The 21,176-nt window shown below is 50.1% G+C and overlaps 1 protein-coding gene across 1 annotated transcript in view; it reads right to left on the reverse strand.

The window, feature by feature from the left end:
* The window catches only part of C4H2orf42 (chromosome 4 C2orf42 homolog), an 82,326-nt gene that overhangs the window by 10,595 nt on the left and 50,555 nt on the right, over window positions 1–21,176 (reverse strand). The window contains exons 4-5 of the mRNA XM_075346151.1: window positions 18,229–18,321; window positions 15,283–15,387 (exon numbers count right to left, since the gene is read on the reverse strand). Coding sequence (XP_075202266.1) covers window positions 15,283–15,387; window positions 18,229–18,321 — 198 coding nt within the window. The remainder of the gene's footprint in view (window positions 1–15,282; window positions 15,388–18,228; window positions 18,322–21,176) is intronic.

Here is a 21,176-nt window from a genome sequence, read left to right on the forward strand (position 1 = left end):
CCTAAAACTGGATGTCCCTCAAAAATTGATGAAAAAACAAGGAGGAAATTGTCTAGGAGGCTGCCAAGACACCTATAGAAACATTAAAGGAGCTGCAGGAGTTTCTGGCAAGCTCTGGTTGTATACTGCTTGCTACTGTAATCTCCCATATTCTTCATATGTGTGGCCTGTGGGGTAGGGTGGCAAGACAGAAGCCTTTTCTCAAAAAGAAAAATGTCCAAGTACAGCTATATTTTGCCAAAAGAAGAAAAAAACAAAAAGCCAGCACTAAATGTGCACTTCAGCACTAAAAATTCCAAACTGTACTTATTATAAAAATTTTGAGATTTTTGGCAAAAAATTGCAATTTCTTGAGCTACCTCGCCACGTCACGGCAAATCTCATTTGAGGCAGTCCTACACTAAAATATCTTTATAAAATGTGCCATACGGCCTCACATATGAATAGTAGAACTGCTCTTAGCAGCACTCACCTGGTCTATTTCAATCCCGTACCCATGACTGAATCATGGCTGTGGGCGGGACAGGTCCAAGCAAATGCTGCATGAAGTAAATAGCCTGTGGACAGGGCCTGATGACTGAATGTGAACAGTCACCAACCGCCAAAATCTAGACAGGTGGAATACATCCAAAATTGGGGTGCATAGCAAGGTGGGGGTCAGCCACCGACCAATTCAATGAGCAAAAAACAAAAAGCCAGCACCAAATGTTTACTTCAGCACTAAAAATTCCAAACTGTACTTATTATAAAAATGTTGAGATTTTTGGCAAAAAATTGCAATTTCTTGAGCTACCCCGCCACGTCACGGCAAATCTCATTTGGGGCAGTCCTACACTAAAATAGGTTTATAAAATGTGCCATACGGCCTCACATATGATGTATTCCACCTGTCTAGATTTTGGCGGTTGGTGACTGTTCACATTCAGTCATCAGGTCCTGTCCACAGGCTATTTACTTCATGCAGCATTTGCTTGGACCTGTCCCGCCCAAAGCCATGACTCAGTCATGGGTACGGGATTGAAATAGACCAGGTGAGTGCTGCTAAGAGCAGTTCTACTATTCATATGTGAGGCCGTATGGCACATTTTATAAAAATATTTTAGTGGAGGACTGTCCCAAATGAGATTTGCCGAGACGTGGCGGAATAGCTCAAGAAATTGCAATTTTTTGCCAAAAATCTCTATAATAAGTACAGTTTGGAATTTTTAGTGCTGAAGTGCACATTTAGTGCTGGCTTTTTGTTTGTTCTATATTTTGCCAAAGCCTACATCAAGTCTGTCAAAAGTATGTGGAAAACGTTTTATGGTTTGATGAGTCCAAGGATGAACTTTTTGGCTAAAAATTCCAAAAGGTATCTTTGGTGCCAAGTGAAAACTGCACAACACCAAAACACCACATTTACAGTGAAGCATGGTGGAGGCTGCATTATGCTTTGATGCGGGGGGTTTTTGGCACCTAGAAGTGGGACTTTAGATAAATTTGAGGGAATTAAGAAAAAGAAGGGAATTTTGTTACTTACCGTAAATTCCTTTTCTTCTAGCTCTTATTGGGAGACCCAGACGATTGGGGTATAGCTACTGCCCTCTGGAGGCCACACAAAGCACTACATTAAAAGTGCAAGGCCCCTCCCCCTCTGGCTATACCCCCCCGTGGTATCACGGGTTCTCCAGTTTTAGTGCCAAAGCAAGAAGGAGGAAGCCAATAACTGGTTTAAACAAATTAACTCCGAATAACATCGGAGAACTGAAAAACCGTTCAACATGAACAACATGTGTACCCGCAAACAACAAAAAAACATCCCGAAGGACAACAGGGCGGGTGCTGGGTCTCCCAATAAGAGCTAGAAGAAAAGGAATTTACGGTAAGTAACAAAATTCCCTTCTTCTTCAGCGCTCTATTGGGAGACCCAGACGATTGGGACGTCCAAAAGCTGTCCCTGGGTGGGTAAATAAATACCTCATGTTAGAGCTGCAAAACAGCCCTCCCCTACGGGGGTGTCACTGCCGCCTGCAGGACTCTTCTACCTAAGCTGGCATCCGCCGAAGCATAGGTATGCACCTGATAATGCTTGGTGAAAGTGTGCAGACTGGACCAGGTAGCTGCCTGGCACACCTGTTGAGCCGAAGCCTGGTGACGTAATGCCCAGGACGCACCCACGGCTCTGGTAGAGTGGGCTTTTAGCCCTGAAGGAACCGGAAGCCCCGCAGAACGGTAGGCCTCTAGAATTGGTTCTTTGATCCATCGAGCCAGGGTGGCTTTAGAAGCCTGCAACCCCTTGCGCGGACCAGCGACAAGGACGAAAAGTGCATCGGCACGGCGTATGGGCGCCGTGCGGGAAATGTAGATTCTGAGTGCTCTCACCAGATCTAGCAAACGTAAGGCCTTTTCATACCGGTGAACCGGATGAGGACAAAAAGAAGGCAAGGAAATATCCTGATTAAGATGAAAAGAGGATACGACCTTAGGAAGAAACTCCGGAATAGGGCGCAGCACAACCTTGTCCTGGTGGAACACCAGGAAAGGAGCCTTAGATGACAGAGCTGCCAGCTCAGACACTCGCCGAAGCGATGTGATCGCAACAAGAAACGCCACTTTCTGCGACAGCCGAGAAAAGGAAACTTCCTTCAGAGGCTCGAAGGGCGGCTTCTGGAGAGCAACTAGTACCCTGTTCAGATCCCATGGATCTAACGGTCGCTTGTACGGGGGTACAATATGACAGACCCCCTGCAGGAACGTGCGCACCTTAGGAAGACGTGCTAGACGCTTCTGAAAAAACACGGATAGTGCCGAAACTTGCCCTTTAAGGGAGCTGAGCGACAAGCCCTTTTCTAACCCCGATTGCAGGAAGGAAAGAAACTTGGGCAATGCAAATGGCCAGGGAGACACTCCCTGAGCAGAGCACCAGGACAAGAAAATCCTCCACGTTCTGTGGTAGATCTTAGCCGAATTCGACTTTCTAGCTTGTCTCATTGTGGCAACGACTCCCTGAGATAATCCAGCAGATGCTAGGATCCAGGACTCAATGGCCACACAGTCAGGTTCAGGGCCGCAGAATTCTGATGGAAAAACGGCCCTTGAGACAGTAAGTCTGGTCGGTCTGGCAGTGACCACGGTCGACCGATCGTGAGATGCCACAGATCCGGATACCACGACCTCCTCGGCCAGTCTGGAGCGACGAGTATGACGCGGCTGCACTCGGATCTGATCTTGCGTAGCACTCTGGGCAAGAGCGCCAGAGGCGGAAACACGTATGGGAGCTGAAACTGCGACCAATCTTGAACCAAGGCGTCTGCCGCCAGAGCTCTTAGATCGCGCGACCTCGCCATGAATGCCGGAACCTTGTTGTTGTGCCGGGATGCCATTAGGTCGACGTCCGGCACTCCCCAGCGGCGACAGATTTCCTGAAACACGTCCGGGTGAAGGGACCATTCCCCTGCGTCCATACCCTGGCGACTGAGGAAGTCTGCTTCCCAGTTTTCTACGCCTGGGATGTGAACCGCGGATATGGTGGATGCTCTGTCCTCCACCCACATTAGAATGCGCCGGACTTCTTGGAAGGCTTGCCGACTGCGCGTCCCTCCTTGGTGGTTGATGTATGCCACCGCTGTGGAGTTGTCCGATTGGATTCGGATCTGCTTTCCTTCCAGCCACTGTTGGAAGGCCAGGAGAGCAAGATACACTGCTCTGATCTCCAGAACATTGATCTGAAGGGTGGACTCCTGCGGAGTCCACGTCCCCTGAGCCCTGTGGTGGAGAAATACTGCTCCCCACCCTGACAGACTCGCATCTGTCGTGACTACTGCCCAGGATGGGGGCAGGAAGGATCTTCCCTGAGACAATGAGGTGGGAAGGAGCCACCATTGTAGAGAGTCTTTGGCCGTCTGGGAAAGCGAGACTTTCCTGTCCAGGGACGTTGACTTCCCGTCCCATTGACGGAGAATGTCCCATTGAAGTGGGCGCAGATGAAACTGCGCAAAGGGAACTGCTTCCATGGCTGCCACCATCTTCCCTAGGAAATGCATGAGGCGCCGCAAGGGATGCAACTGGCCCTGCAGAAGAGATTGCACCCCTGTCTGCAGTGACCGCTGCTTGTCCAGCGGAAGCTTCACTATCGCTGCTAGAGTATGAAACTCCATGCCAAGATACGTTAGTGACTGAGTCGGTGATAGGATCGACTTTGGAAAGTTGATGATCCATCCGAAAGACTGTAGAGTCTCCAGCGTAGCATTCAGGCTGTGCTGACATGCCTCCTGAGAGGGAGCTTTGACCAATAAGTCGTCTAGGTAAGGGATCACCGAGTGTCCCTGAGAGTGCAAGACTGCTACCACCGCCGCCATGACCTTGGTGAAGACCCGTGGGGCTGTCGCCAGACCAAATGGAAGAGCTACGAACTGAAAATGGTCGTCTCCTATCACAAAACGTAGAAAACGTTGATGTTCTGTAGCAATTGGCACGTGGAGATAAGCATCTTTGATGTCTATTGAGGCAAGGAAATCTCCTCTGGACATTGAGGCAATGACAGAGCGGAGGGTTTCCATCCGGAACCTCCTGGCATGCACATGTTTGTTGAGCCGTTTTAGGTCCAGAACAGGACGGAACGAGCCGTCCTTTTTTGGAACCACAAAGAGATTGGAGTAAAACCCTTGCCCTTGTTCCTGAGGAGGGACTGGGATAACCACTCCTTCCGCTTTTAGGGAATCCACCGCCTGCAACAGAGCATCTGCTCGGTCTGGACGTGGGGAGGTTCTGAAGAACCGAGCTGGAGGACGAGAATTGAACTCGATTCTGTACCCGCGAGACAAAATGTCCGTCACCCACCGGTCTTTGACCTGTGACATCCAAATGCCGGAAAAGCGGGAGAGCCTGCCCCCGACCGGCGATGCGGAGGGGGGGGGCTGGGAGTCATGAGGTAGCCGCTTTGGAAGCGGTACCTCCATTTGCTTTCTTGGGGCGTGTGTGAGTCCGCCACGAATCTGAGTTTCTTTGCGTCCTCTGAGTCCCTTTGGACGAGGTAAATGGTGTCTTGCCCGAACCTCGAAAGGACTGAAACCTCTGCTGCCACTTTTTCTGCTGAGGTTTGGATGTTCTGGGTTGTGGTAAAGAGGAGTCTTTACCCTTGGACTGCTTAATGATGTCAGCCAATGGCTCGCCAAACAGTCTATCTCTAGACAAAGGCAAACTGGTTAAACATTTTTTGGAACCAGCATCTGCTTTCCAGTCCTTTAACCACAAGGCTCTGCGCAAAACTACCGAATTGGCGGACGCCATTGAGGTGCGACTGGTAGATTCTAGGACCGCATTGATAGCGTAAGACGCAAACGCCGACATCTGCGTGGTAAGGTGCGCCACTTGCGGCACTGCTGGATGCATGATAGCATCCACTTTTGCTAAGCCAGCTGAAATAGCCTGGAGTGCCCATACGGCTGCGAATGCCGGAGCAAACGACGCGCCTATAGCTTCATAGACAGATTTTAACCAAAGGTCCATCTGTCTGTCATTGGCATCTTTAAGTGAAGCGCCATCCTCCACTGCAACTATGGATCTAGCTGCAAGTTTGGAAATCGGGGGGTCTACCTTTGGACACTGTGTCCAGCGCTTGACCACCTCAGGGGGGAAAGGGAAACGCGTATCTTTAGATCGTTTAGAGAAACGCCTTTCTGGGTGAGCGTCGTGCTTCTGGATTGATTCTCTGAAGTCAGAATGATCTAACAAAGCACTCAATTTACGCTTGGGATAAAGGAAACGAAACTTTTCCTGCTCCGCAGCCGCCTCTTCTGCTGAAGGGGCTGGGGGAGAAATATCCAACAGCCTATTGATGGCTGAGATAAGGTCGTTTACCATGGCATCCCCATCCGGGGTATCCAGGTTGAGAGGGGTTCCAGGAATGGATTCCTGATCACTCTCATCAGACACATCACAGGGAGACTGATTGCGCTGAGACCCTGAGCAGTGTGAAGACGTCGAGGGTCTTTCCCAGCGAGCTCGCTTAGGGTGGCTGGGGCCATCATCTGAGTCATAATCCTCGGCCTGTGAAGCCGGGGACCCCCCTGTAGGCTGGATACATTCCAAGTAAGGGGGACCTGAGGACAGAGGCCTCGCCGTGTCCAGAGACTGAGACCCATGCATAGATTGCAAGGTCTCAAGGATTTTTGCCATAGATACAGACATATTATCTGCAAAAACTGCAAAGTCCGTCCCTGTCACCGGGGCAGAACTTACAAGCGTCTCAGCCTGGGTGACTACCTCTCCTGACTCCGGCTGGCGAAGCAGCACCGGGTCGGAGCATTGCACACAATGGGGGTCATCGGAGCCTGCTGGTAGATTAGCACCACATGCAGCGCACGCAGTATACACAGCCCTTTTTGCCTTGGCCGCCTTGCGTTTTGAGGATGACATGTTGCTGCTTCCACAGAGCGATCTGGGATATGCAGCCAGAAGCGCACCTCACAGTGCAAGAAATACAATATCTATATATCTGTACCCAGTACACTGATACACAGTGAGGCACTAGAGGGACCAGCACAGAAAAATCGCTTACCGCCCTCTTAAAAAGCGGGTGTGTGGTCGCCAGATAGCCCCTAGTCCAGGTCTCCCAGAGCCTTGCGTCCTTCCTCCAGCCAGGCATGCATGTAATGGCTGCCGGCGTCTCGAGAGAGGAAGGGGGGCGGGCCCTGGGCGTTCCTGGCCAAGAGCGGGAAGCCTGCTTCCCTCTGTGCCAAGTGAGAGGGCTGGAGCATGTAAATCAGGCTCCAGCCCTCGTCGCTGCTAGCGAACAGCGTCTCTCCCCTACCCTGAGTGACAGGGTGGGGGCGGGAACGAAACGGAGCTGCCGGCGTCCTAGGCCCAAAAAAGCCGGGGACTAAATTTATAACCGCCGCCGCCGTAAAAGCGCGGCCGGCGGATCCCCGGCGCACCACAAGTCACAGCAGCGCCGCCCGGTCCAGAGGGGGTCGGCGCTGCGTTCCCAAACACAAACAATCCCCCAGTAATCTGTAGGGACACCAACTCCACGTTGCGGTCCCCGGCGCACTACAACACCCAGCCAGCCCGGAGTGTGTCTGTGCCTGCCGGGGACACAGAGTACCTGTATGATGCAGGGCCTGTCCCTGATCGTACTCCTGCTCCGTCTCCATCAGGTTCTAATGGGTCTGTGGAGGGAGCCCGGCGTCAGAGCTGAGAGGCCGGCAGGATCCCACTTCCACAGAGCCCTACAAGGGGATGTGGAAGGAAAACAGCATGTCAGGCTCCAGCCCTGTACCAGCAATAGGTACCTCAACCTTACAACACCATCCAGGGGTGAGAAGGGAGCATGCTGGGAACACTATATGTGTCCTCTTTTCTTCCATCCGAAATAGTCAGCAGCTACTGCTGACTAAAATCTGTGGAGCTATGCATGGAATGTCTGACCTCCTTCGCACACAAAGCTAAAACTGGAGAACCCGTGATACCACGGGGGGGTATAGCCAGAGGGGGAGGGGCCTTGCACTTTTAATGTAGTGCTTTGTGTGGCCTCCAGAGGGCAGTAGCTATACCCCAATCGTCTGGGTCTCCCAATAGAGCGCTGAAGAAAAGGATTTTTGTGTACTCACCGTAAAATCGTTTTCTCTTAGCCATCATTGGGGGACACAGGACCATGGGTGTTATGCTGCCTATCCATAGGAGGACACTAAGTAGATGCAAAAGCATAGCTCCTCCTCTGCAGTATACACCCCCTGGTCGGGCCAGGCAGCCTCAGTTTTAGTACACAAGCAGTAGGAGAAAAAAACAGTAAAAACTTCTCAACAGAGGAACATGAGAAAAGAAGAGTCATAACCAAATAAGGTACTGAGAGAACTAAGGCCCAACAGGGCAACAGGGTGGGTGCTGTGTCCCCCAATGATGGCTAAGAGAAAATGATTTTACAGTGAGTACACAAAAATCCGTTTTTCTCTGACGCCTCATTGGGGGACACAGGACCATGGGACGTCCTAAAGCAGTCCATGGGTGGGAAACATAAAAGAAGACAACACAACCCAAGGACTAGGAACCAGTCCCAGACAGCCTGGAGCGCCTGAGAGAGGTGCTCTACTGCCGTTTGCAGAATTTTCCTACCCAGATTTGCCTCAGTTGAAACCTGGGTATGGACTCTGTAATGCTTTGAAAACGTATGTAGGCTAGACCAGGTCACAGCCTTACACACCTGTTCCACTGAAGCCTGATGCTGAATGGCCCACGAAGCGCCAACTGCTCGCGTGGAATGAGCCCGCAGCCCACTAGGAATGGGCTTGAGTTGCAAGTGGTAGACTTCATGGATCGCAGAGCGAATCCAGCGAGCCAGAGTCGCCTTTGAAGCTGCCTGTCCCTTCTTAGGCCCCTCAGGAATGACGAACAAAGAGTCCGTTTTCCTAAAGGGTGCTGTCCTGGATATGTAATATCTGAGAGCTCTGACGAGGTCTAACGAATGCGGAGACCTTTCCACCCTATGAACTGGGTGTGGACAAAAGGAAGGCAGAACAATGTCCTCGTTCAAATGAAACAGGGTAAGAACCTTTGGAAGGAAATCCGGAAGGGGGCGCAGAACCACCTTGTCCTGGTGAAAGATCAGAAAAGGCTCGCGGCAAGAGTGTGCTGGTAACTCCAAAACCCATCTGATGGACGTAATTGCCACCAGAAATGTTACCTTCCAGGACAGAAGAGCAAGGGAGGATTCCTTGAGGGGTTCAAAGGGAGACCTCTGGAGACCGTCCAGAACGAGGTTGAGGTCCCATGGGTCCAGCGGCCGTTTGTACGGGGGAACTAGATGGGAAACGCCCTGGTGGAAGGTCTGGACTTGCGGTTTTTGAGCCAGGCGGCATTGGTAGAAGATTGAGAGCGCTGAGACCTGCCCTTTAAGGGAACTGAGAGCCAACCCCGCTTGCAAGCCAGACTGTAAAAAGTCGAGAATTCTGGGGATGGCCAGAGGCATAGGCTGGACATTAGTTTTCCTGCACCATGAAAGGAAGATTTTCCACGTACGGTGGTAAATGCGGAATGAAGCAGGCTTTCGGGCACTGATCATGGTGGAAATAACCGCGGGGGAGAATCCCGCTCTTGTTAACCCCTTCACGACCGGCCGATTTTTCGCTTTCCGGTTTTATTTTCGCCATTCTTTTTCTGAGAGACGTAACTTTTTTATTTTTCAGTCAATATGGTCATGTGAGGGCTAATTTTTTGCGGAACGAGCTGTACTTTTAAATGAAACCCTCAGTTTTACCATATAGTGTACTGGAAAACGGCAAAAAAATTCCAAATGCAGAAAAATTGCAAAAAAAGTGCAATAGCACTATGGTTTTTGAGATATTTTATTCACTGTGTTAACTATATGGTAAAACTGATGTGTGGGTGTGATGCCTCAGGTCAGTGCGAGTTCGTAGACACCAAACATGTATAGGTTTACTTTTATATAAGGGGTTAAAAAAAATCGGAAGTTTGTCCGAAAAAAGTGGCGCACGTTTTACGCCATATTCCGTGACCCGTAGCATTCTCATTTTTTGGGATCTATGGCTCAGTGACGGCTTATTTTTTGCGCCTCGAGCTGACGTTTTTAACGGTACCTTTTTTGCACAGATGCTACGTTTTGATCGCCTCTTATTGCATTTTGCGCAAAAGTTGTGGCGACAAAAAAAACGTCGTTTTAGCGTTTGGAATTTTTTTGCCGCTACGCCGCATACTGATCAGATTAATTGATTTTATATTTTGATAGATCGGGCGTTTCTGAACGTGGCGATACCAAATGTGTGTATATTTTTTATTTTTTTAACCCTTTAATTTTCAATGGGGCGAATGGGGGGTGATTTGAACTTTTAGGTTTTTTTTTAATTTTTTAAAACTTTAACTTTTTTTTTTTTATTTTACTAGTCCCCCTAGGGGGCTATTGCGATCAGCATTCCGATCGCTCTGCACTATCTGCTGATCACAGCTACAAGGCTCTAAACAGCAGATACGCTCTCTTTCTCTTTAGCTGTGCCGCTGGCACAGCGAAAGTGAAAGCAAGTCAGGTGTAGTACAGGAGTCATCACATGACCCTATGCTACCATGACAACTATCGGGAGTCACGTGATCGCGTCACGTGACTTCCGGTATCGGGCGGTAAGTAAAATTTTACCGCGATCGCGCTTATAATGGCGCTGTCACATATTGACAGCGCCATATAAGGGGTTAAACGGCACGAGCAGATAACGATTCTGCTCGTGCCTAGCAGGCACACATCTCAGCTGTGAAAATCAGCTGAGATGTGTGCCGATCGCAGCATGATGCTGCCGGCAGACCGCGGGCAGTAAGGTTATGACCGCAGGAACGTAATTTTACGGCCCGCGGTCGTGAAGGGGTTAATACCCAGGTCTCAATGGCCATGCCGTCAGCTTCAGGGCTCTGGAGTTCTGATGGGAAATGGGCCCTTGCGTCAGCATGTCTGGGATGTCTGGAAGGCGCCACAGTGCGTCTGTGAGCATTTGTACTAATTCGGCGTACCAGGCGCGCCTGGGCCAGTCCGGTGCTTTCAGTATCACCGGGACTCCCTCTGCCTTGATCTTCCTGATTACCCGCGGCAGCGGGGGTAGAGGTGGAAACATGTAAGGCAGGCGGAAGTGGTGCCAGGAGCAGACTAGAGCATCCGCGCCGATGGACTGCGGGTCGCGTGACCTGGCTATGAACGCGGGAACCTTTGCATTCAACCTTGAGGCCATTAGGTCCACGTCTGGTGTGCCCCAGCGAGTGCAGATATGTAGAAACACATCTGGGTGGAGAGACCATTCTCTGGCGGCCAGGTCTTGGCGACTTAGAAAGTCTGCTGCCCAGTTCTCTACCCCTGGTATGTGTACTGCTGATATCACTGATCCCGTCGATTCGGCCCAGCTGAGGATCTTGTGGGTCTCGAGATAAGCCGCTTTGCTGCGGGTGCCCCCCTGCCGATTGAAATAGGCTACAGCTGTCGCATTGTCCGATTGGACTCAAATCTGACGACCCGCTAGCAGAGAGCAGAACGCTCTGAGGAAGATCGCGCGGAGGTCCAGGATGTTTATGGGTACGGAAGACTCCTGGGGCATCCAACTTCCTTGAGCAGTGTGGTGCCGGTACACTGCTCCCCAGCCTAGGAGGCTGGCGTCCGTGGTCAGGACCAGCCACTTCACTGGGAGAAAAGATCTCCCCTTCGATAGGGATGAGGACCGAAGCCACCAGCGGAGTGCGTACCTGACTGAAGGCGTCAGGTGAAGAAGTCTGTCCAGGGAGAAGGGGCTCTTGTCCCAGGCTGCTAGAAGGGCTAGCTGCAGTGGGCGGAGGTGCAGTTGAGCAAAGGGTACTGCTTCCATAGCCGCCACCATCCTGCCGAGCACTTTCATGCTGAATCGAATGGAGTGAGACGGAGGACGTAGAAGGCAGCGTACCGCTCGTTGAAGAGCGATCGCCTTGTCCTGAGGGAGAAAGATCAAGCCCAGACGGGTGTCCAGGGACATGCCCAGGAAGGTGATGGATCGTGATGGGATCGGGGATGATTTGTCTAGATTCCCTAGCCACCCTAAGCGGGATAGGGTGTCCACAGTGATCTGTACGCTGGTTGAGCAGTCGCGGAAGGAGGGGGCCTTGATGAGGAGGTCGTCCAAGTAAGGGAGAACGACTACTCCCCTGGGGTGAAGGACGCTCATGGCGGCCGTCATGACTTTGGTGAAGACCCTTGGTGCGGTGGCAAGGCCGAAGGGTAGAGCTACGAATTGAAAGTGGGAGTCCTGAACTGCGAAGCGGAGGAACTTTTGGTGATCTGGGGCGATGAGTATGTGCAGGTACGCGTCCTTGATGTCTATGGAGGCGAGGAATTCCCCTTCGACCATGGATGCAATAATGGACCTTAGGGACTCCATTCTGAATCTCCGTACGTGCACATGTTTGTTTATGTGTTTGAGGTCCAGGATGGGTCGAACTGACCCATCCTTTTTGGGGACCACAAAGAGGTTGGAATAAAAACCCTCGAACTTCTTGTCGTCTGGGACAGGTATTATCACTCCTGCTGTTTGGAGCGAGTGGATTGCTGAGAAAAAAGCTTCGCGTCAATTTCGAGTCTTTGGGGGGGTTTGAGAGAAAGAACAGACTCGGGGGTCGGGTCCGAAATTCTATGTGGTAACCGGAAGACACAAAGTCTCGCACCCATTTGTCGTCTGAGGCGGCAGCCCAGATGTGTTGAAAGAGCCGTGGTCGACCTCCTACAAGGAGTGTGTCTTCTGGGGCGCCGAAGGAGTCATGAGAGGGGAAAACGTCGTGGCCGAGTCTCCCTAGTCCTGGACTGTTTCGGTCTAGGCTGCCATGACGAAGTGGGTTTCGGGGAGAGCTGAGAAGGTCGGTCCCTGCGTAGTCCGAGGCTGGTGGCGGGGACAGCACGGGATGTTGACCAACCAAATGAGTTCCGAAAGGAGCGGAACGAGAACTATGGACGTCTGGTGAAGGACATCCTGGACTTCAGCTGGGGGAGGGAGGTACTCTTTCCTCCCGTGGCGTCACAAATGAGCTTGTCCAGACGTTGACCAAACAATCGGTCTGGAAAAAAGGAAAGGCCCATGAGAGACTTCTTGGAGGCAGAGTCCGCTCGCCATTTTCGGAGCCAGAGAGCTCTACGGATGGCTATGGTATTTGAGGCGGCAAACGCTGCGCAGGTAGCAGCATCCATGGAGGCCTGCATGAGGTACTCCGCCGCAGCGGCAATTTGAGCTGTTACCTATGTGAAGGTATGAGTGAACTGGGATTCCTCAAGCGAAGTGTTAAGGGATTCTGCCCAGACCGAGATCGCCTTTGCGACCCACACAGAGGCAAAGGAGGGGGAGAGGGAGGAACCCGCAGCCTCAAAAAGCAGAGCGGGCGAGGTGCTCCACCTGTCTGTCTGTCGGGTCCTTGAAGGAGGAACCATCGGGTAAAGACAGGAGCGTCTTTGTGGTAATGCGGGAGACCGGGGGGTCAACCGAGGGCGGATCGGCCCAGCCCTTAGGGGCAGGTGAGGCAAAAGGGTACCGGGACTCCATCAGTTTTCGGTTACCGAAGCGCCTGTCAGGCTTCTCCCTTTGCTTTGTGAGGATATCCTGAAACTCTGGGTGATCACCGAAAACCTTTTGGGGTTTCCTTGCCCTCTTAAAGGAGACTGCATGGTCAGTGGTAGTGGATGGGGGATCCTCCACATACAGAGTTTGGTTGATTGCTGCTATAAGGGAGTCTATTGCAGTTTGATCATCTGGGGAGGATGAAACCAAGGTACAAACAGCATTCTCCCTCCTCCAACTCTTCAGAAGCCGTGGAGCGTGTGGGAGAGCCTGCCCTGTGTGCTCCCGAGGGAGAGCCATGGGGGCCATGAGAGAGTGCTGGAGACACCCGGCCGTGTGCTCTTTTCCTGATCCCTGCAACCGGTGAAGCATGTGCCCGGATTACCTCAGAAGGATCCTCCATAGGGGTATCCTCAGGCTGCGTTCCCGTCCAGGGGCCCAGAAGGGTGTGGAGGACGACATTGCATAGCCAGCACAAGGTTCTGTGACAGTTTTTCCATGGATTGGGACAGAAACTGTGCCCATTCCGGTGGGCTGGGAGCCCTAGGCTCTGGGCTGACGGTTGCGGCGGTGGTGGCAGGGGGGGTCTTGGGGGGCTATAGGGGCACAGGACTCACAGAGAGAAGAGGTGTGTTTTCCTGGTAGCTCAGCGTGGCAGGCAGTGCAGGCTGAATAATAGACTATGTGGACCTTAGCACTCTTAGTGCCCTTAGAATTCTGCATGTTCCTAATAGGAATGCCAGGAGGGGGAGCAACGCTCAGCAGAGCTGCAAGTGAAGCAAGTAACTCACCAGAATCAGCCGATGGCCCTGCGTCCTCAGGAAGGAGTAAGCTCTGTGGAGATCTTCGCACGCTTTCCTGGGGGGCGGGGCTTATCGCGGCCGCGGGGGGCGGGGCTTAGCGCTAAAAGAGCGCGAGGAAGAAGTCAGTGTGCCCCCCCCTGCTGTGGGTAGTAAAAAACGGCGGGAAGAGATCTTCTGACAGGTTTCCTCCCTCTCCCTCCAGTCAGCACACAGCTTGTCACTGGTGGTTATCTCTGTTGGCTTTTCTGCTAGAGCAAATAAACAGAGCAAATAAACAGGGTGAGTTCCTGAGTTCTGGGCCCTCCCCCTGCCACCCGTAAATTATGTGTGCAGGACTTTCTGCAAACAGCAAGGGACTTCCCCCTCCTCCAGCCAGCAAGCTAGAGAAAAGTTAACACTATGTGTTCAAGATCCCTGGGGCTCTCCTCCTAACAATCAGCAAGGGACTCTCTCATAATAAATACTGTAAATTCAGCAGTCCTGGGAGCCTTCCCTGCACCGTCTTTTCTCCCTTTGTCTGGGAAACCAGTCAGGGGGGATCTCACCTTAAACACTGCTTCAGTCCAGGCAGTAAAAATAGCACAGTCAGCTTGCTGTGTCCGGTCACACAGGTGCCATGTTCATCTCAGAGCCTGCAAAGAGCAGCTGAGGAATTGTGCCTCTGCCCTGGGCTCTGGAAAATCGGCGTCTGTGGGACCCGTCGTCCAGCCCAGGATCCAGCGTCGCAGGAGGGGGTACGTGGAGGCGACACTCCACGTTCCCGCCCGTTGATGGTAGTGGGAGATCGGTCCCAAAAGGAAACCGTCGCCCTCAAAAAATAACAAACCTTGAAAGGAAGTGCCTCCTACAGACACTAAGCTAAAACGGAGGCTGCCTGGCCCGGCCAGGGGGTGTATACTGCAGAGGAGGAGCTATGCTTTTGCATCTACTTAGTGTCCTCCTATGGATAGGCAGCATAACACCCATGGTCCTGTGTCCCCCAATGAGGCGTCAGAGAAAATTCCAGATATCAAACTTTGCAACAAAACCTTCAGGCCTCTGATAAAAAGTTAAAGATGAATTTCACCTTTCAGAACAACACTGGCCCTAAGCACTCCAAATCAACTAAAGAACGGGTTCAATGATAGATTATCACAGTTTTAGAATTATGATGGGTTTTGATGACAAAAACATGGCATATTAATAGGGGTTTGCGATACACGTATACCCAGTGTAGCATCACTTATATGGTACTGCTCTTAGTTCTTCCAGATTAGTGTACTATATATGGTCTATAGACTACACTTCATAGAATACCTTGGCATTCACTAAGCTGTGACCAAAATATCTGTAAAACAGTCTTCTAAACTGGCCTTATACGTTCCTGTAGCTTAATTATTATGCCCACACTCACCAATGAGAAATGGACTCAACACATTTCTACCCATATGCATATTACTTACCATCAAATTGGAAATGCATGGTCTGATGGATCCGCTCGGTCACACTGGCCAGCCAGTCTAGGAAGGTCAACGACACCTGACTCTCACTCATCAGCTGATTTGGCACTATGAAAATGATATAAGAAAGCATTGAACATTATCTTGGTTGGCACACGTTCATATGAGCATATAAAAGAAAAATCATCCAAGTTCTCCCCAGTAAAAATGGCAGCCATATGGTAGGCATGCATGTGGGATCTGTATAATAATCAATTTTATATATCAAAAGTTATTAAAACATACAAGGCCAAATACAGTTTCTTATGATAAAGATTTGCACTGTATTTGGAACAATCAGATGCTACATGGTTGATCCTTAAGGCATCTGATTTTTTTTTTTGTGCCCCCATACACTTGATTGGCGAGTCAACCTTCGATCCTCACAAGATCTTCTCCTCTGCTCCCCTCTCATTTCCTCTTCCCACAATCGCATCCAAGATTTCTCCCGTGCCTCCCCCATACTCTGGAATGCTCTGCCACAACATATCAGACTCTCGCCTACCTTGACAAGCTTCAAAAGGAACCTGAAGACCCTCCTCTTCCGACAAGCCTACAACCTGCCGTAACCCTCAGTCTGATACAGCACCGCACGACCAGCTCTACCCTCGCCTACTGTATCCTCACCCATCCCTTGTAGATTGTGAGCCCTCGTGGACAGGGACCTCTATCCTCCCATACCTGTCTGTACCTTGTATTGTTTATGATTATTGTACTTGTCCCTATTATGTGTACCCCTTTCACATGTAAAGCGCCATGGAATAAATGGCGCTATAATAATAAATATAAGAACATGCTGAAAAAACTACTGCATGGTGTGACTTTTCAAGAGCAGATTTGGTACATGACCGAAAAGCTAGACTAAATAACAAAAGTGCTGGCACTTTTTTTTTCAAAAATAGCACTTGGATCAAAAACATGACTGTGTGAACTTGGCCTTAGACTGATGAGATAGGGAGACTAACATTGTAGGGTGGATGAACGTCACGGAGCAGGGAGGTACTGATCATCGGGGGGCCTTCTATTAAAAAAAAAAGTGGAGTGAAATGGCAGCCGGGAGCTCAGTCCTGTGTCACATGCAGCACTCTGTCTCACTCCGGTCGCCCGCACTCCAAACCACGTGACCCGATTATACCCCCTCCATCTCAAGACTACTCATTCCTCTCCACTTCACTTTTCTAACAAAAAATGGACTTATTGATAAGTGGGGCTTTTCTTACAGATCTTGCAGTGATGTTTCTTCAAAGTTACCTAATGTTGCCAGTTGTGATGTTCACTTGCTACAGAAATGCCTTAATCTACTCCTGCGCTTATGGCACACTTTCACTAAGTTCTTATTGAAGACACTTTCCTAAGTAAACTCAGAAAGTAGATGCTTTACCCTGTGTGCGCAGCGTCCTGAGCATCATACTGAACTTAGGACAAGTTGCCTCTGCCAAGTTTGCATCTTCAAGGAGGATCAGTGGCTCCCCTTGATCCTTGGCCACACACTTGGTCTTCTAGCGTTCAAGCTGGAGCCTACGTGAGTCACACCTTCTACATCATAACATCACTCATCTGTTCTGTACCCGATATAGGGCCCGTACTCTCCACTCCATCCTACTATTAACAGACAATTTGTCGCCTACATAGTATATCTGGTACGCTCCACGCATGAGAAAAGGTTTATTAACAATTAACACAGCTCATCCTAACCCCAACCAATACCCAGTTATAATTAGTATACTTAGATCATGTTGATCCTTAGAGCCTTTAGTGCTGCTTTACATGACTGCTCAGTCATCTCCATTGCTTGCCATGCCGCTCCCTTTTACTTTTGTTCCTAACATTTCACCTGTGTTGCTTCCTTTGGTCCAATTGTCCTGCCTAAAGGCCCCATCACACGCAGCGATATCTCTAGCGAGTGTACCCGCCCCTGTCGTTTGTGCGTCACAGGCAAATCGCTGCCTGTGGCGCACAATATCGTTAGGCGCCATCACACGGACTTACCTGCCTAGCGTCGTCGCTGTAGCCGGCGAACCGCCTCCTTTCTAAGGGGTTGGTTCGTGCGGCGTCACAGCGATGTCACTAAGCGACCGCCCAATTAAACATCCCGCCCACCTCCTTCCTTCCTCATTGCCGGCGACCGCAGGTAAGCTGCAGTTCGTCGTTCCCGAGGTGTCACATGTAGCGATGTGTGCTGCCTCGGGAACGAACAACCTGTGACCTCAACAATCAACGATTTTTTGAAAATGAACGACGTGTCAACGATGGACGATAAGGTGAGTATTTTCCATCGTTAACAGTTGTTCGTTGGTTTCACACGCAACAACGTCGATAACTATGCCGGATGTGTGTCACGGAATCTGTGACCTCGGCGATATATCGTTAGATACGTTGTTGCGTGTGACGGGGCCTTAACTCCCCACACCACAGGTGGTCCCCAAATATTTCCAACGCCATGCCACTAACAAATCCATCACACAATGTGTGTTGCATTAACTCCCAGCACAGACGCACCAAAGTCTTTCCCCACTATTTGTGACATGGCATTCACAATCTATTCCAGATGAATTTACGCACCAAAAATAAAATAGCGCTCTTTCCTTTCAGAGCCCGGCCGTGTGCCCAAATTGCAGTTTTTGACCCCATATAAGGTATCAGTGCGTGCAGGAGAAATTGCCCGGATATTATCAGCAGAGGTGCTACGGTCAGTCAAAAAGTGGATGAATTTTTAAACTTCCCAAACATGGATTTCACAGCCTAAACCTCCGAGCTGCCCACTAATGGTATGTACAGCCTGTGCCTGATAGTGCAGCACTGCACTGGCTGCACCTTATATACCAAAAGCCTGATGTTTGGTTCCCTTTAAGTGGTTTTCTGTTGTTTTTTAACGTGTGGTGTAAACATATGCCTGCAATGTCAGCTCACCTGGTCTCTTTATAGCAGAGTTGATCACTGGCTTTTTTGGGATCGTTTTCTTTAGACTGGCAGTTACAGCGTCCTGGACTAAACAGTTTGCACCTAACACAGAGAAAATAATAGAGAGCTGAAACTGAAAGCATTATTACTGTTTACCTATATGGTAGAGACTACGATTAGATGTGAAAAGTATGCAAAAGCACAAATTGGTATTTTTGCACCATTTGCCTTCTATAGCCGTATAGCTTAAAGTCTGCAGATTGAGTTAACTGATAACTAGAAAGCACAGTTTAAGGCCCCCTTCACATGTCCGTGAAAAACACGCACGTGTTACGTTCCGTTTTTCGGGTCCGTGATCCGTTTTTATGGTACGTGTGGCATTCGTGTGAATGGCGTATGCTAGCCGTGTGTGATTGTGGAATGTCCATGTGTGCGTGAGATACGTAAGTGACATGTCCGTGTGTTGCCCGTGTGAAATGTTCCGTGTGTGATGCACAATGTCGTTGACGTTGATACATGTTGGCTGACAGCAGACAGAGTTGCGCAATGAGAATGAACTCTGGTGAACTTCACCCGACTTCATTGTCATATCGCGGCTCTATCTGGGTGTCGCATCCTGATTAGCGGTCACCCGTGAAGAACTCACCGGTGACCACTAATCCCCTGAGTCACTGAAGTGAGCAGTGAGATTAGCGCGGTCGTCACTCAGGTTACCCGCGGCTAGATGGATCCTCCAACCGAGACCGCAACTCACCTGTGACTTCATCACTGTCACTCGGGCGACTTGCTGTCACAGCTGGAGGCTCCAGCGGTGGCCGCGAGTAACCTGAGTGACGTTATCGCTGATCGCGCTACTCACCACAGCTGCTGCGTGGAGCTGACAGGAGCGGCGGTGTTCTTCTGCAGCTCCTGACAGCTTCATGTAGCAGAGCTGGAAGCGACGCGGGACCTCTGTGGATTACGCCGGACATGGATGGGTTTTTGGGGCTTAATAAAGTGGTGAACGAGGGTATTTGTTAGTGTTTATTATTGCAAATAAAGGATTTTTTCACTGTGTGTGTTTATTAACTTTAAATTACAGGTGAATCATTGGGGGTGTCTCAGACGTCTGCAATGATTAATCTAGGACTTAGTGGCAGCTATGGGTTGCTGCCATTAACTCCTTATTACCCAGTTTGCCAACGCACTAGGACAAATCGGGAAGAGCCGGGTAGAGTCCCAGAACTGTCACATCTAATGTATGCGGCAATTCTGGGCGGCTGTTGGCTGATATTGTTAGGCTGGAGGGCTCCCCATAACGTGGGGCTCCCCATCCTGAGAATACCAGCCTTCTGCCGTGTGGCTTTATCTTGGCTGGTATAAAAATTGGGGGGGGGGGGGGGGACCGCACGCTGTTTTTTTTAATAATCTAATTATTTATTTTACTGCACAGTATAGACCCGCCCACCAGCTGCTGTGATTGGTTGCAGGGAGACAGCGGTCCCTCAGCGTGGGGGCGTGTCTCACTGCAACCAATCATAGGCGCCGGTAGGCGGGGAAAGCAGGGAATACTAGATTGATTCTTGAGCGGCCGGCTTTTTCAAAATAGTAAAAGCCGCCGGAGTTTGTTTTTTTTTTTAACAGCTGTGCAGCACCGCGCCGGAGATCGGGGAACGGTAAGTATGAGAGAGAGGGGGGAGACTGACCGACAGACAGAGAGGGACAGACAAGACAAAGATACCGACCGACAGACAGAGAGAGAGACCGACGGACGGACTGAGGGAGATTGACTGACATACACAGAAAAAAAACAAAACAAAACCGTCATCGCTAGAAAAAAGCACAAACGTACGTGTGCTCACGGACCCATAGACTTTCATTGGGTGCGTGTGTGCGTGTTCCGTGCAGAAAATGGACATGCATCTGTGCTATACGGATACACATATGTTTCACGCACACGGACACACGCATCGTACAGAATAACGCACGTGTAACTACAAACATTAAATAACATTGGAGCACGTGTGTCCGTGTCTCCGGTACATACGGAAACTGACCAAACACGCACGTGTTTCACGGACGTGTGAAGGGGGCCTAAAGGGAATCTGTCACCAGGTTTCTGCTCCCCCATCTGTAGAGAATTGATTCCAGCGATGTGTCACTTACTGAGCTGTTTGCTGTAATTTTGATAAATGTTTTTGTTTTCTCTGCTGCAGATCTAGCAGTTATACAGAGCTCATGAATATGCAGGATTACCTGGCAGCACACAATGTCGTTTTCTAATGATAATATACTGCTGTTTAAACAGTGATGTTATCAAAACTACACTATGCAGCCCAGTAAGTCACATCACTGGAATCGAGGTCTCGGTACCTACATTATGCTGATCTCAGATTAGGTGGCAAAAACCTTATAACATATTCCCTTTAAGGGGGAACAGTTCTCCTTTTGGAGATTGTCAAGCTGGTGTAAGGAGACTCATAGGCCATGCAACGCTCCTCTGGGAAATTAAATATGTAAATAGCCTCTTCAGAAGGAAACTTACTTGATTTCTGGTACTACCTATTGCATGAAGCAATCCTAAGGCCGTGTGCACCTGTTGAGTATTTCGTGAGGTCTCTTTTCTCCCGCAATATCTGCTAGTCAAAACCAGGAATAGGTGATAAATGCAGCAGTGGTGCGCGTGTTTCTATTAGGCTATGTGCACACGTTGCGTTTTTTTCAGCGCGGAAAAAAACGCACCCTCTGACAGAGGGGAGAATTGTAAACAATGCGTTTTGGGAAAAACGCATAAAAAACGCATGCGTTTTTCGTGCGTTTTTCATGTGTTTTCTTCAGGTGCGTTTTTGACCACATGATCCAGTGACCGTGCCACAGTACATCCAGTACACAGTGACAGCCTTCCTGCAGAGATGTGAGTGTTGTCCACGGGAGAACGCAGCTGCCCATGCCCACGATTTGGGTTCAGGCTGCTGTGG

The sequence above is a fragment of the Anomaloglossus baeobatrachus genome, chromosome 4 (assembly GCF_048569485.1).
Source record: "Anomaloglossus baeobatrachus isolate aAnoBae1 chromosome 4, aAnoBae1.hap1, whole genome shotgun sequence".
In the NCBI taxonomy this organism is placed as follows: Eukaryota; Metazoa; Chordata; class Amphibia; order Anura; family Aromobatidae; genus Anomaloglossus; species Anomaloglossus baeobatrachus.